The sequence below is a fragment of the Ipomoea triloba genome, chromosome 5 (genome assembly GCF_003576645.1).
Source record: "Ipomoea triloba cultivar NCNSP0323 chromosome 5, ASM357664v1".
NCBI lineage: Eukaryota > Viridiplantae > Streptophyta > Magnoliopsida > Solanales > Convolvulaceae > Ipomoea > Ipomoea triloba.
In genome coordinates, this window is record NC_044920.1 from 23,954,514 (window position 1) to 23,969,462 (window position 14,949).

Here is a 14,949-nt window from a genome sequence, read left to right on the forward strand (position 1 = left end):
AAGGACCTATCTATGTTTATATCAAAATAGAAATGAAAGACCGCCATGTTGGGTAAAGTAGTGGAAAGCACGGGCACAAAAGCTAGGACAGCCACAAAAACCGTTGAGATGCTGGTTGGGTAATATGATATAATCTCGTTGTCATAACCCCTAACTGCTGAAAATAATGCTGCACGAAACAGGAGGTATCCAAATATCTGTAGTTGAACTGTATGTTAGTTATGGAATTACATTGAAGAATATATATATATATATATATATATATAGAATTACATTGAAGAATATATATATATATATATATATATATACTACTAATGTGTAGGGATGGATTATCCGATCCTTACCAAATCGTTTACCATGACCATCCAAATCATCCAGAGTCGACGATTTGCAAGTCCGNGAATTACATTGAAGAATATATATATATATATATATATATATATATATATACTACTAATGTGTAGGGATGGATTATCCGATCCTTACCAAATCGTTTACCATGACCATCCAAATCATCCAGATCCTTACCAAATCGTTTACCATGACCATCCAAATCATCCAGAGTCGACGATTTGCAAGTCCGTTTAAGATGAAGAAACGATCCACCACTACCAATATCAAACTATCTGGTATCAACAAGCTCATTATAATGGCCAAGAAGGTGGTGTCGTCAGGGCCGAAGTAGGTGTAAATCAGGCCAACGATGGAGCACAAGGCCTGAGCCGTTCTCAAATATAGGCTGCTAATAGTTCCCATCGATCCCTCCAACTCGGGTATGCCTACCATCTTTAATTTTCTTCTATGTTTCGCTGGGCTAGGGTACGGTTATTAGTGATATATGTTTCAAAATCTCTTCGGCATGTGAATAGAGAATAGTTTTCCCTTAAAATTCTGGATGGTATATGTATATATATATCACTCATAAAAACTGAGCACTGAAAGGATTTATGAATCCTTATACCTACCTTCCATCAATGTAGGTAACTACTTCCTGATGTTGACTAAGAATTTCAGACTTAATTAGGTGTATTTTTGTCTAATTATTGGCTTAATTATATATAAAACAAAACAAATCCAAANTGGAGCACAAGGCCTGAGCCGTTCTCAAATATAGGCTGCTAATAGTTCCCATCGATCCCTCCAACTCGGGTATGCCTACCATCTTTAATTTTCTTCTATGTTTCGCTGGGCTAGGGTACGGTTATTAGTGATATATGTTTCAAAATCTCTTCGGCATGTGAATAGAGAATAGTTTTCCCTTAAAATTCTGGATGGTATATGTATATATATATCACTCATAAAAACTGAGCACTGAAAGGATTTATGAATCCTTATACCTACCTTCCATCAATGTAGGTAACTACTTCCTGATGTTGACTAAGAATTTCAGACTTAATTAGGTGTATTTTTGTCTAATTATTGGCTTAATTATATATAAAACAAAACAAATCCAAAGGTAGGTAGGTAGGTAGGTTGCTATAAAATTTGATAAAAAAAAAATAGATATCTAATTATTGACTTTATTAATTACCCTAATTTGTCTAATTATTGTCTAAATGTAATTATTTTTATCAATATAAATTATAATTTACCAAAATTATATTATAGAACTTGCCTATATACATATTAATAAATATTATGTGTATATATATAATGTATTATACAAATCATATAAGGAAATACGTCCTATTAGAGTTTAAACTTACTCATACAAAATTTAAAATTTACATTTTTTATTGATTTCTAAGTATAATTCTCTTAGTTATTATTCATACTATTGTCAAAGTGGATCGAAGCCCGTGGATTAGCCTGCCCCCACCCCGCGGTGGAGCAGGTTAAGTTTAAAAAAAAAAAAAAAAAAAAAAAAGATGGTCTGCGAAAAAGCGGACCTAACGGGCTGGCCCACTAAGACTCGCAACTCGCGGCGATTCGAGCTGCGGGTCGATCTACGGGCTAACCCTATTTTATATATATATATATGCTTAGAGTTCGGCTTACTTATATATTTATATATATAGACACACATTTTTTCATCGTTTATTGTTTCAATTTAGATGATTGGTTTCTATTCGATATTTTTTTTGTAAGCTTGTTAATTTATATAGATAGTAGTATTTATTATTTAATGAGGATGATGGTGATTATTACGGAGTATTATATTATTATTATTAGTTCACATTGCGCTAAATATATACTCCCTTTGTGGTAGATGTAGAATGTTTTATGATATAATATTAGGCAGGCATATGGGCAGTAGGATTAATTCTGGCAGGAGAACATAGATTCATTTCATAAATATAATTTATGAAAACAATAAATTTCATAATACTAAAATATAATTCATAAAGTTCTTAAAAAATATCTAAAGATATTGGTTGGGTGTAGTTTGAGGGAAATTGGAATTTATTGAATTGTAATTCAATGAATTCCAAACTACATTGTTTGGTTGGAGGGAATTGCAATTCCCTCCAAATGATGAATTGAAATTCATGGGGTACCCCCATGAATTGCAATTCAATGGAAAGGAGGGGCAATTTTGTTGGTGTAAAGACAATTTTGCCCTCCTCTCATACCCTTTGTCTTTTTTTTTTTTTTTTTTTTTAAATTTGAAAGAATTATTATTATTATTATTATTATTATTATTTAAAGAATTATTATTATTTTGAAAGAATTATTATTATTATTTTGAAAGAATTATTATTATTATTATTATTATTTTGAAAGAATTATTATTATTATTATTATTATTATTATTATTTTGAAAGAATTATTATTATTATTATTATTATTATTATTGTTATTATTACTCTTCTACTATTACAACTACATCTACTACAACATAAGGACATTTTAGTCATTTTGTCATTTATTACCTTTTAATTCTCTGTACTCCTATTCCTACATACCAAACACTGTAATTGCAATTGCTACCTTATTCATTGAATTGCAATTCCACCGAATTACAATTTTTTTTCCCCCTAATTCCCTCCTCCCAACCAAACGCCCTGTAAAGAATAGTCCACACAATTCAGAAGTTCATACAAAACACATAAAGATAATTGTGAACTTGTTATACAAAATAGCAAAAGATAATTTAGAAATTGTTCACACAAAACACGATGATAATGACTAATTTAGAAGTTCTCAATCTTTTTCCTTCTTGATCATCACCTTTGTCTTCTTTCCAGGTTGATTAGATGAAAATTCATCCAGTAGTTTCCTCTTCACTTTACCAATGTCTTTGGATTCTACAGGTTGGGAACCCTTGTCCAAACATTTTTCAGGAGTGTTAAACTTCATCCACAGAAGGTTAACCCTTTTAATTTAGAGCTAGTTTGGAAACCTGAAAAATTATTTTTGAAAATTATTTTTTGGATTTTTGTTTGGCAAAATGAAAAACATAAAGTCAATAGAAAATCATGTCTGGCTTCCCTCCTTTTTTTTTTTTTTTTTGGGGCTTCTTGCCCTCTCTCACGCCTATCTTATTCTCACCTTCTTTCGGAAACCACTCAACCAAACTGGTTTCCGAAGCAGATTTTGCTGTGATTTTTTTATTTTGTAGCGAACTTGTATCAAATTATAACAAGCTTATTAAAAATAAACATATATTATATATTAAAAATGAAGCTACAAAATACTAAAAATAAACCTTGATGTCAATGATTTCCCTTGAAATAACTGAATTCATCCAACTGTGTCATAAGACAATAACAATAGCATGTGTAAAACTTATGACCTTATATATGAATCGAACAAATATATGGCTTTCTGAAAAGCCAACTAGATGAAAGGCAAATAAGAGAAAACTGAGCTGAATGAAGGGGAAAAAACCAAAGAATCCCAGCTGACTGTGGATCAGTACTATAATCTCTGGTCCGACAAAAAAGTTGCTCAAACAATGTATGTGATGTGTTTAAGCGACGGCAGGCATGTCCTTGAGCCAAGCATCCAGCGGCTTACCAATGGAGTAGACAATGAAGCCAATCTCTCTCATCTTCTCCGCATTAACAATGTTTCTGCCATCAAAGATGAAGGCGGGTTTCTGCATGTTGTCGTATATTCTTTTGTAGTCGAGCTTCTTGAATTCATCCCACTCGGTGAGAATGCAGACGGCATGAGCGTCCTTTGTTGCCTCGTAGGCATCCCAAACCACGCTGACTTTCTTCACTGCGGTGGGGCTCATTGGCTGGAGATGCAGGGGGTGATCCCAATCGAACTTCTTCATTGTGAGGTCTCTTTGGATCTGGTCCTCGTTAACCTGGGGGTCATATATGCTTAGCTGAGCTTTGTCGCCCAATAGGCCCTGGCAAACATCAATGGCAGGGGTCTCGCGAGTATCACCTGTGTCCTTTTTGAAAGCGAAACCAAGGATAGCGACCTTCTTGTTTGAGACAGTATTAAACATAGATGCAACAACACGGTTAACAAACCTGTTCTTCTGATAGTCATTGATCTTGATTACTTGTTTCCAGTACTCAGCCACTTCAGGAAGGCCATTGCAGTCACAGATGTAAACCAAGTTCAGGATATCCTTCTGGAAGCAAGAACCGCCAAAACCAACACTGGCATTCAGGAACTTAGGACCAATCCTTGTGTCCTTACCAACAGCATATGACACCTGCGTAACATCTGCTCCAGTAGCCTCACATAGAGCTGACATTGCATTTACTGAAGATATTCTTTGTGCCAGGAAGGCATTGGCTGCCAACTTTGAGAGCTCAGCGGACCATAAATTGGTGGTGAGGATGCGGTCTTCAGGCACCCAGTGGGCATAGACATCCTTGAGTGCCTTGACTGCCTTATTGCCTTCTGGGGTCTCCCGACCTCCAATGAGGACCCTGTCAGGATTAAATAGGTCTTGGATTGCAGTACCTTCTGCAAGAAATTCAGGATTTGAGAGGATCTGGAAGTTAATTCCCTTGCTGTTGTGGGTCAATATTTTTTCAATAGCCTCAGCAGTTTTTACTGGAACAGTTGATTTCTCAACAACTATTTTATCAGACTTTGCAACATCAGCAATCATGCGAGCTGCACTCTCCCAATATGTCAAATCTGCAGCCTTGCCTGCTCCAAGACCTCGTGTCTTGGTAGGAGTGTTGACAGAAACAAAGACTATATCGGACTCACATACGTGCTTGTTCACATCCGTGCTGAAGAAGAGGTTCTTGCCTCGGCACCCTTTGACTACATCATCAAGACCTGGCTCGTAGATGGGGAGCTGGTCACTGTTCCAGGCATTGATCCGTTGCACAGAGATATCCACAACTGCTACTTGAATGTTAGGGCATTTGAGCGCTATGACAGCCATGGTGGGGCCCCCAACATATCCAGCACCAATACAACAAATCTTCACCATTTTGCTCTGCAAATTCAAATTTCTCAAATATATACATATTTGTATCGCAAATCTCTGAATTAAAGAAACATTTCATTATCTTTGTAATCAAGAAAGATGCACAATCTTAAGGAAAAGCTTGCATGCTTGTATATAACATTAATTACAAAAATACAATAAATAGATATATACTGTAGTTCCCACTAGAGATCCAAATTTCCCTGCTGAAAATTTTAATCTTGGCTAAGAATTAAAGTTGTTTGAAGAAGACAACATGTAGAATAAAGGTGCAAGATGAATGAATGAGGAATTGCAAAGCTTTCAGGATGGTGCCTGCCAAAATTGTTCTACTGAAACATTGAAGCAGATTTATGGACACCAAAAAGTTCAAAATCCGTTTAAAAGGAAAATTGGAGCTCAGGATCTCAGTTGCATTTAATGATCCTATCTGAGAGCAATTTTACAGGTAAGGAAATAATTTGATTAATTAATGCATATCGAAGGTTCACCTAAGCTGTGAGTATTCCACAAGACGTGAATCATTCCATTATTTAATGAACACGCGTTTCCATCCTAAAAGTCTCAATACATTACAATCCCGAACAAGTTCCAGCCAGATCAAGCATCATTGCACTCACATTCAAAAACTACCGAACTCTGCCTGAAAACTTCCGGATCAAACACTACACAGGAAGATCTAGGGAAAATCCTAGAATCACACACAGCGATTACGCAGCCGACGGGAGATCAACAGCTTAGACCTATAAACAATCACACATAAAACAAAAACAATCCCCCAAAAGCCATGATTTTGACATTAAAAACACACATTTAAAATCAATATCAATTCCATTCTTACTACTAAGATCACATATAACACCAATCTGTATATGCATACATGGCGTGCAGATGAAATGAAGCCGATAGTAGAGATTATAGAGGTTTAGAGAGAGAGAGAGAAAGCACCTTTAAGATCGCTCCTCAGGCGTTTGCGAGAATGCAAGAAGTGAGAGCGAGAGAGAGAGAGAGAGAGAGAGAGAGAAGTAAATTAAGTGGAATGAAAAAGCTACAATGGCGGGGAGTTGCTTATATAGTCGTTGCAGATCTAAGAAATTCTACAGTGAGACTGTGAGAGACACCGTGTTTCGTAAAATCAAAATCATAAAATAAATGAATAAATAAATAAATAAATAAAATAAAATAAAAATGATGTGAGAGCTCAGCTACGCACGTTCGGCGAACAGCGCGTCGGTGGAATCACGCCTCGGTTGCGTTACTTGCGTAGAACTGTAAAAAAAATCAAGTATCCTTAGAGCATCTATATCCATGGTTATTAGGAGGTGCATGCTTATTTGAAGGTGAGAGAAATAAAGAAAAAAAAAAAGCCTGCGAAATGGAAATATTGGAACAGTAATACCTTACACGGACGTAAAAGCTAGTTGCAGCTATGCATGCGTAGCTGCAACTAGCGCGCCCAGCGGGAGCGTGTACTGCACACGCACGTCAGGCGCGCCTAACAACCGTTTCTGTTTTTTTTTTTTTTGTTAAATTAGATTTTTTTTTTATTTTTTTTCATCTCTCCCCATTTTCTCTTTCCTAATCACACTTACAACAACTTCTAAAAAACTGTGAAAAACTCCATTGGTAAAGATGCTCTTATTAATAGAGTTTATTCGCAGTTTTTGTAAGTGTAATTTAGAAAGAGAAATGAGAGGGAATGGAAAAAAAAAAACAAAACAAAATTGATTTTAAAAAATTAAAAAAGGACCTGTCAGGCGCGTGCACTGGGCACTTTTAGTGGCTGTCATGCACGTTTTTCACGCATGGATATTAAAGTATGTGGGTCCCACTTTATAATATAAACTCAATTCTTGCAGATGGATCTCTCCCCTTCTCTCTCTTTTTTCTCTCCTCCGTGTGACAAATACTATTCCAAAAATCATGAATTATGCTCTGATGTAGATGCTCTAAGAGCATCCATAGTCCATACTAGAGCATCCTTATCAATAGGGTTATTTCATAATTTTTGAGAAGTTTTTGTAAGTGTGATTAGGAAATAGAAAATGAGAAAGATAAAAAAAAAACAAATATGATATTTAAAAAAATCAAAATCAAAATCAAATGTGTCAGGCGCGTGCAGTGCAAGCGCCCGCATGGCGGCTGATGTGTGCGAAACGCACACAATAGCTGATGATGGTAAAAATGATTTAGTTAGCTTTTACTGTTCTATGAACCCTTCTTTGCATATGGTTCCTTCTCCCTCTTGCTCCTGTCCTCTCTCATGCCATTTGACATAAATTAACGTTATAATTAGGTGCACGAATGTTAACAAGGTAACTTACTTGCACTTGTAAGTGAAAATAGATGTACTTGCAACTGATTTTACTTGCACTTTTTACTTGCAAATGTGCACCAGTTACTTGCACTTATAACGCATTTACTTGCACCAAAGTTCGAGTTATTTACGAAAATGTCACTATTTCTTTAAAATTGCATATGATTCGTTAGTATATATATGGAAGAGTTTAAGGGCACCTTAAGCATTACAATGATGCACCTTAAGTACACAAATCAAGCACCATAAGCACATAAACAAAGAACCTTAAAAATACAAACTACGCATACCTTATGTACATAAATCACGCACCTTAAGTACACAAACCACGCATTTTAAGAATACAAACCACGCACTTAAGATTTTAAAATGGTGCACCTTAAATTTCAACAACTCACGCACCTTAAGCATACAAATAACGTACTTTAAGAAGGAAAATCACACACGTTAAGCTTTAGGTTCACTCACCTAAAGTTTTACTACTTACGTACCTTAAGCACACAAACCACGTACCTTAAGAAGAAAAATCATGTACCTAAAATAACTGCACAACCGCACCGGAAAAGACCAATCGCATAGGAACTCATTTATATATATATATATATATATATATATATATATATATATATATATATATATATATTATATTCAAACATTTTTTTTATAGTACTAAAAAAAACATTTAAATTAGTTAGGTACTAATTGGCATAACTACAAAGAAAGTAACGCTTCAAATGAAAGACAACGACCCCATTGATTATATAACTTTGAGTGACATCTACGGGACAACACTCAAAACCAAACAATAATAATGCCCTTAATTACAATTTACAAATATAAGACTTGTGTGAGATTTGAACATCGCTTACATATATGTCCCACAAAATATTGAGGAGCCTTCACTTTTTCTACAATTTTTTTTCCTAAAAAGTAGAAAATTAAGGCCAACTGCTTTTTTTTTTTCCTCAAAAAAGAAAAAAAGGCCAGCTGCTTATTAAAATTGCTAATTTCTTTTCCTTTTATAAATTATTATTATTATAAATCATTTTTGCTTGTTAACGGTTAATATTAAACTATTTTTCTATGAACGATTAATATAATTTATTTATTAAAACTATTAACATAATTTGCTAATAGCCACTATAAGATCCGTTAACCGCTATTTTTTTTTTGCCATCACATCTTTGCCAGGCAGATATATCAATCATTTAAAGTTTTAAACTCGATTTTGGTAAATCAGAGAGTCGAGAGATCAAATTAAATGAAATTAATAATATCATAAAATTAAACGGTAAGAATGTAAGATGGAGCGAGAGAGCAAGCTCATCAGGGAAGTAGCCGTTACACTTGCCGCAGCTTCCAAAACCCTCAAATTGTCTTCCATTTTCTCTCAGCTTTTTTCCTTATCAATAATCAGATATTGAATCTCCTTCTCTTTACAATCCTATCAGGATCGAAGTTTTCCGGTTAATTCAATGGAGTCCGACGGCAAATCCACCAGAGGTCTCTCCCATTGCTCCAGAAATTCTGAAAATGTCGATCCAAATGTTTCAAGCCCGGGCTTGAAGGTCGCGAGGTCTCCATTGATCACCAAATCAGCAAAGAAAGCTCATAAATCGGCTTCGGAAAGCCTCAATCCGGTGGCTTCGCCTTCGCCGCAGAAGAAGATTCGGCAGAGGAAGTTCGTGGTGGCGAAGCGGAATTCGAAGAGAGAAGATGCGAACTCGGCGCCGGTGGCTTGTAAGTGCGGAAAGGGCGGGGTGCAGAAGTGTTTGTGCGTTGCTTATGAGTCTCTCAGGGCTTCACACGAGGAGTTTTTCACAAGTCGCCGCGGAGTTGATGACGAGGAGAGTGTTCTGGAGGAGGTGAAGATGCGCGTTGAAGCTGAGATCGGGAGTAAAGATGAGGAAGAGAAGAACAGCAAATGCGTTATTGGAGAAATCGTTGGTGCTCATAGCTATGGAGACGAGGCTAAAGCAGATAATTTTGTATCGATCAATGGTTCGATTAATCTGGAGCTCAATGCACACAAGGTGATCGGTGAAATGGGCGTTAAGAGAAGGAGGGATAAGTTGTCGGAAGAGGCAACGGATGACGTGCCTCAACTTGGTTATGGAAACGTGATGACCTTGGTTAAGGCTTTTGAGAAGCTTCTTACAATTCCAAGTTCAGATGATGCTAAGGAAAACGATGAGAAGGAAGTAGCAGCTACTAAAAAGGGGATTAAATGGGAATTGCCTGACACACGTGTCTCTTCATCTTCATTCGTTCCATCTGATTTTTTCGTTACCTCTGAAAGCTTAGGCCTGAATTCACACCGTTCCCATTCACTTGATAGCAACCAAGGAAGGTTAGTGATGGCTACTTGATTGGTTTTCAGTATTCAACTTCTCTTAATTTTAGTTCTAATGGGATGTATTGGCTATGGCTTTTTCAAACTCAAGCAGGACTTGTGATGGAGGTAGAAAGAGCAGACGCAATGTGAGTTACTAAGAATTTTGTGGTTACCCTCCTCTTTGAATGCAGAGGGCTTATGGCTTCATATGTGATCTCACTTTTATTTTAAATTCTCTAGAGTGCTGGATCATCGGGGACTTTTGCTAGGAGGCACCAGAAGAGAAGGCAACTCAAAGCAACCTCCCATAAACCATTCAATCTCAGAACTGAGGTTGGTATAACTTAGTTAATAGTTTCACAGTGATGCTGCTATGTGCGTAGAGTAATATTCACGGTACTGACTGAATAGGAAAGTGAACTTTACAGGTCTAAGCTGATAAGCTAAGTCCCCACTAGTGCTGGCATTAGAGCTGTCTTAGGTCTTCTGTTTAAGTTTCTAATCCTCTGCTCTATGTTTAAAACTAAACCATGAGGCTGAGAATTGCAATGTGATGCTTATTTGCTGCTCATCAAAGCAACTTTTAAGTTTGGTGCTTGACTCTTCTGCAGCAAAGGGGAAAGTGTAAGGAGGAAGAATTTCTGAATAAACTAAAACAGATGATGGAGGAAGATAAGAGGCTTCGAGTTCCAATTGCACAAGGTCTTCCATGGACAACAGATGAGCCAGAGGTAGATTCATATTTTAGTAGGGCGTTGAATATGAATTATTATCTGTGAGATTCATTTAATTGTGAACAACTGTTTCTTTGTGCTTCTGTATTGGGTTGTGAAGTTACGAGTTATGGAACCCTGTTGATATCAATTCACTTTTTAGTTCCACATTGTTTATTTTATATACATCACCAGTACTCCTCCTGCCCTGACCATATATATTTAACTTTAAGAGCTCACGGGATTTCAAATTATTTGTCACACTTCTTGCCATCCTGCTTCTTTGCAAATTGCAATGTAGTGGTGTTGACTACCTATTTTGCTTCCAATAAGTACTTCCATAACTTCTGATCTGCAGTTAAAGGTCAGCTGACTTCAAAAGGTTTCTTTTGTTTTCAGTGTTTACTGAAGCCTCCCGTGAAAGAAAGCACAAGGCCAATTGATCTGGTGCTGCACAGTGACATCAGGGCTGTGGATCGAGCAGAGTTCGACCATCAGGTAATTGCTTTCTTCTTAACAGAACTGTGGTCATTAATTTAGAACTGCTTTTCTGTGTATTTTTCAAGGTAGAACTGGTCTGTAAGTGCTTTGTTTTACATATTAGGTGGCTGAGAAATTGAGCTTTATCGAACAATTTAAAATGGAAAGAGACAGACTACAGAAGGTAAATCATCAGAAACCTTATAAATCAGATGAGATTTTCGTTCATATTTCTAGTTTGATTTAGTTTGATTTATGTTTATATCACCCTCTTAGTTGGAAGAAGAAGAAGAAATCAGAAGGCTGAGAAAGGAACTTGTTCCCAAAGCCCAACCACTACCCTACTTTGACAGGCCCTTCATTCCTAGAAGGTGAAATCACGTTTTATTTATCTTTTCCTGACTTGAATGAAATGGATAGCTTTCCATATAACAAGGTATCATTCCAACATCTCCTGTTTTGTTAGGTCTGACAAGCTTCTCACTGTGCCAAGAGAGCCGAAATTCCGTATTACACAGCATAAGAAGATCAAAAGCTGCGATGAAATGTTTGGGCGATGAGAGGGAAGAAAAAGAGGAAGACTGCAGTTTCAAAGAACCTTAGCAGCTACTATCAATGTTCTTTTACTGTGTAAACAGGTAATAAGCTTGTCGCTAGTCACACAGCTTTGAGAGAAAATATAGTATGTGTAGAGTACACTTACACAGCTTTGAGAGAAAACATAGTATGTGTAGAGTACACTTACACAGCTTTGAGAGAAAACATAGTATGTGCACAATGGTGTGCCTTTTCATTAACGGATGAATTCGTTTACTACCACGATTCTGCCCTTTTACCAATAATAATGCATTGCAATTCATATTCACTTCTCTATTCTTTAGGCTCCAGCATTCTGTGAACAATTCACTTCTGCTTCATATTACTATACTATAAAATGGTAGTAGATGCATATTGGCCTTTTGTAGATATCAATCTCACAAGAAAATGTATGGTGAATTGGTGTCTTAAAATCACTAAGATAAAAAACTTGATCAAACTTATGTGTCTAAGGGGGGTGTATTTAAAAAGTGATGGGATTTTATGGCTTCTAAGAAGTGATGGGATTTTAAATCTTTTATAGAATTTTTCCAAACTTTCATAGACTTTGTACAAGTCTATAAAATACTGTAGGGCTTTCCTTTGTTCTTTGTGATGGTATAATGGATGCCATGATTTCTAGTGAACCATTTTGGAACTCTTGCACAACTGCTGTATATGTTGTCCACTTGTGCCTAGTTTACTTGTAGATAAAATAAAGGCCATGGATCCTTAATATCTGCAAGTGATGCAGACCAGGCTCAACGTTTTACTTGCAGTAAGGGGGGGCTTGGTGCTTCTGATTATGGGTGTCCTATTTCAGGTTGAGTCATTGAAGTTGTATGCAGATGAAATTTTATAACACAGAAAAAAAGTTTATAAAGTTGAAAATTTTGGAATTAGAAGGTTGGAACCTAAAGACTACCAACATACATACTTTCACGAAAACAATTTAAGTAGCACAAAACTGAAATAAATTATGATTTTTGAATAAAGAATGCCAAATAGAGCATCCCAGCAACAAAGTTATTCAAAAACAATTTCATTTATAGAGAAAATTACATTTTTAGTCTAATTACAAACCTAGACCAAAATTATATCATGGCCACACATATAACTCAAGAACTAAACATAATTAAAGGACAAAATACACTTTAAAATTGTTTATATGATTCAAATCGTTGTATATTGACATTATTAATATGCTGCTTACCACAATGAATACAACAGAAAGGATTTCACCACAATCATGAAGAAATAATAATGCACTAACAAATTTCATGGAAGCATGCTTAGAGTATAGCAGAATGAAAAGAGATTTCATGCATAATATAGAAATAGATGTAATCAATCTGTAAAAGGCATAAATGATATAACAAAGTCAATTCTCAGAATTTGATAAGATTAATATTCAAACTTAACACAAACAATTTGGATGAAACACAAGGAAGCTACCCAAGTATTTGAAAGTAAGAATTGTCTCAAAATTTTGGAAGTAACATCTCTGGAACAAACTAATTATAACAGTAGTTCAAACATCACATATATCTTTTCTTCTGCAGTGCAATCACTACTGTCCTTCAAGGTGCAACAACAACAATTCGGCCAGCAACTTGATCAAGATCGCGTTGGCCGCTGGATGTTATCCTCCTTCCACTGAAATATAAGAACAATGATTACTGAAAGAAACCACAAATTCAATGCTATCCAGTTCTATATAACACAAACATCAAACTTCATTTATATCTCTGAAAATCAGGAAAAAAATGGACATTGAAAGAGGTCTCAAACATACCCTCTTGGATCAACTTCAATGATACTCATTGTCTGCAATTGTTGCAAAATGTGGCGGGCAATAGCACCACTGCTCTTGCAGAAGTGGCGCGGGCAGCTTCCATTTCTCTTGTTTGATCCATAAATCCTTTGGAAGGCACCAACTCCAAGGCCACCCCTCAAGTAAATCTTCCTAGCCATGGAAGCTGAAAAACTAATAGTCAGAACTGAAGATAAAATAGATGAATCACCAAGATATAAGTTCATAGGTAAAGAGGAAATTATTACCAGCTCTGATGTAATACCAATCAGGGTCATATGGAGCAAGTTCTTTCAACCTACCAGTCTTCACAATATCAGTCCACTCCGGAAGTTCCATCTACAGAAGTAAAAGAAATTTCAGTTAACTCTGAATCACAAGATTCAGCCAAACGAACTTATGACACAATTTTAAAATCTTCATCATAGTTCCATGAAAATCTCACACATAAAATATATCAAAATTTGATCTGCAGACAGCACTACTTAGTATGTTGCATCCTAACTTGATACCTATTAATATGACCCATACAAAAATACAAATATGACTAAAGACATTGTAAACTAATTTTACAAAACCAAACCACACCATTAATTGCTCCATAATACCACCAAAACCAAGTTATCCAATTTCATAGAGCTAAAATAGTGTCCTTCACTAGCACATTAAGTTCACTACAAGTACCCATCATCCATGTCTATAAATTTCAAGTTTCAAACATGTTTACAAGCTGATAGGTGATTCTCAGAAGCAGAAAACAGAAAAAAGAGCCTCCATCGTAAATTTTGACAGGCAAAAGAGTATTAACTGATGTCATAACTAAGGACTAATGCATATATCTTCATTAAACTGCTACTCCATACTAAAATCTAAAGCAGGAATCGAAAAATACAAGTAAAGAACTAACATTCAAAGATCTAGACAGAAATTAAAGGGAAAAAAAGGTACCTTTCCAGAACGCTTAAGGTGAGCAGAGTATGCCTTCACGAACTCGTGAGGAGAAACGTCTTTCACAGTTCTCGCTGTCGCCATTGCTGCAATTGCCGGCACCTCTGCAGGGAGAAGCGTTGAGAGAGCGCCGCTGACCAAGATAGAACGACACAACTCAAGTGCTTTCAGTAGGGTTTCTTCTCGGCCTGTATTCGATTTATATATAGTGTGATACTCCTTAGGGACTTAGGGTTTTGCTCGTCCATTAACAGGGCAAAAAAAACAGAAATAAGAATAAGAATGGGCTTAAAGATCAAACCCATTTACAAATAATATTGTTTATTTGGGCCTGAATGATTGTAGGCCCAAATGTATACGACGTCGTTTCGGTGATTCCTGTAAGATGCTGGGTTTGATTTGGTCACTCATCTT

General features: G+C 36.1%; 3 protein-coding genes across 4 annotated transcripts; 1 reads left to right on the forward strand and 2 right to left on the reverse strand.

Annotated features, from left to right (window-relative positions):
* Window positions 1–3,635: 3,635 nt before the first annotated feature.
* LOC116018777 (UDP-glucose 6-dehydrogenase 1) lies at window positions 3,636–6,420 on the reverse strand. Of its 2 annotated transcripts, none has more exons than XM_031258764.1 (2): window positions 6,302–6,420; window positions 3,636–5,362 (listed from the first exon to the last, which is right to left on the reverse strand). In XM_031258764.1, the coding sequence occupies exon 2, from the start codon at window positions 5,354–5,356 to the stop codon at window positions 3,914–3,916; it is 1,443 nt and encodes a 480-aa protein (XP_031114624.1). In that variant the 5' UTR covers window positions 5,357–5,362; window positions 6,302–6,420; the 3' UTR covers window positions 3,636–3,913. The 2 variants fall into 2 exon arrangements, with proteins under 2 accessions (XP_031114624.1, XP_031114626.1); XM_031258766.1 differs by lacking the exon at window positions 6,302–6,420 and adding an exon at window positions 5,845–6,248.
* Window positions 6,421–8,975: 2,555 nt separating this feature from the next.
* LOC116020756 lies at window positions 8,976–12,037 on the forward strand. The gene is made up of 8 exons (XM_031261274.1): window positions 8,976–10,020; window positions 10,118–10,151; window positions 10,246–10,338; window positions 10,617–10,736; window positions 11,118–11,216; window positions 11,323–11,382; window positions 11,475–11,569; window positions 11,665–12,037. The coding sequence occupies exons 1-8, from the start codon at window positions 9,146–9,148 to the stop codon at window positions 11,756–11,758; spliced, it is 1,470 nt and encodes a 489-aa protein (XP_031117134.1). The 5' UTR covers window positions 8,976–9,145; the 3' UTR covers window positions 11,759–12,037.
* A 1,090-nt stretch (window positions 12,038–13,127) lies between these two features.
* Window positions 13,128–14,713, reverse strand: LOC116019039 (40S ribosomal protein S19-2-like). Its single transcript, XM_031259106.1, has 4 exons — window positions 14,536–14,713; window positions 13,836–13,926; window positions 13,570–13,753; window positions 13,128–13,430 (listed from the first exon to the last, which is right to left on the reverse strand). The coding sequence occupies exons 1-4, from the start codon at window positions 14,617–14,619 to the stop codon at window positions 13,355–13,357; spliced, it is 435 nt and encodes a 144-aa protein (XP_031114966.1). The 5' UTR covers window positions 14,620–14,713; the 3' UTR covers window positions 13,128–13,354.
* Between the last annotated feature and the right edge of the window lie 236 nt (window positions 14,714–14,949).

Coding starts and splice junctions, on each gene's coding strand:
- LOC116018777 (XM_031258764.1), bottom strand. CDS start 5,356: ATGGTGAAGATTTGTTGTATTGGTGCTGGATATGTTGGGGGCCCCACC.
- LOC116020756 (XM_031261274.1), top strand. CDS start 9,146: ATGGAGTCCGACGGCAAATCCACCAGAGGTCTCTCCCATTGCTCCAGA. Junction 10,021..10,117: donor CTTGATAGCAACCAAGGAAG/GTTAGTGATGGC, acceptor AAACTCAAGCAG/GACTTGTGATGGAGGTAGAA. Junction 11,383..11,474: donor AAAGAGACAGACTACAGAAG/GTAAATCATCAG, acceptor TCACCCTCTTAG/TTGGAAGAAGAAGAAGAAAT.
- LOC116019039 (XM_031259106.1), bottom strand. CDS start 14,619: ATGGCGACAGCGAGAACTGTGAAAGACGTTTCTCCTCACGAGTTCGTG. Junction 13,927..14,535: donor ACCTTAAGCGTTCTGGAAAG/GTACCTTTTTTT, acceptor TTACTTCTGTAG/ATGGAACTTCCGGAGTGGAC. Junction 13,754..13,835: donor TTGGTATTACATCAGAGCTG/GTAATAATTTCC, acceptor TTAGTTTTTCAG/CTTCCATGGCTAGGAAGATT.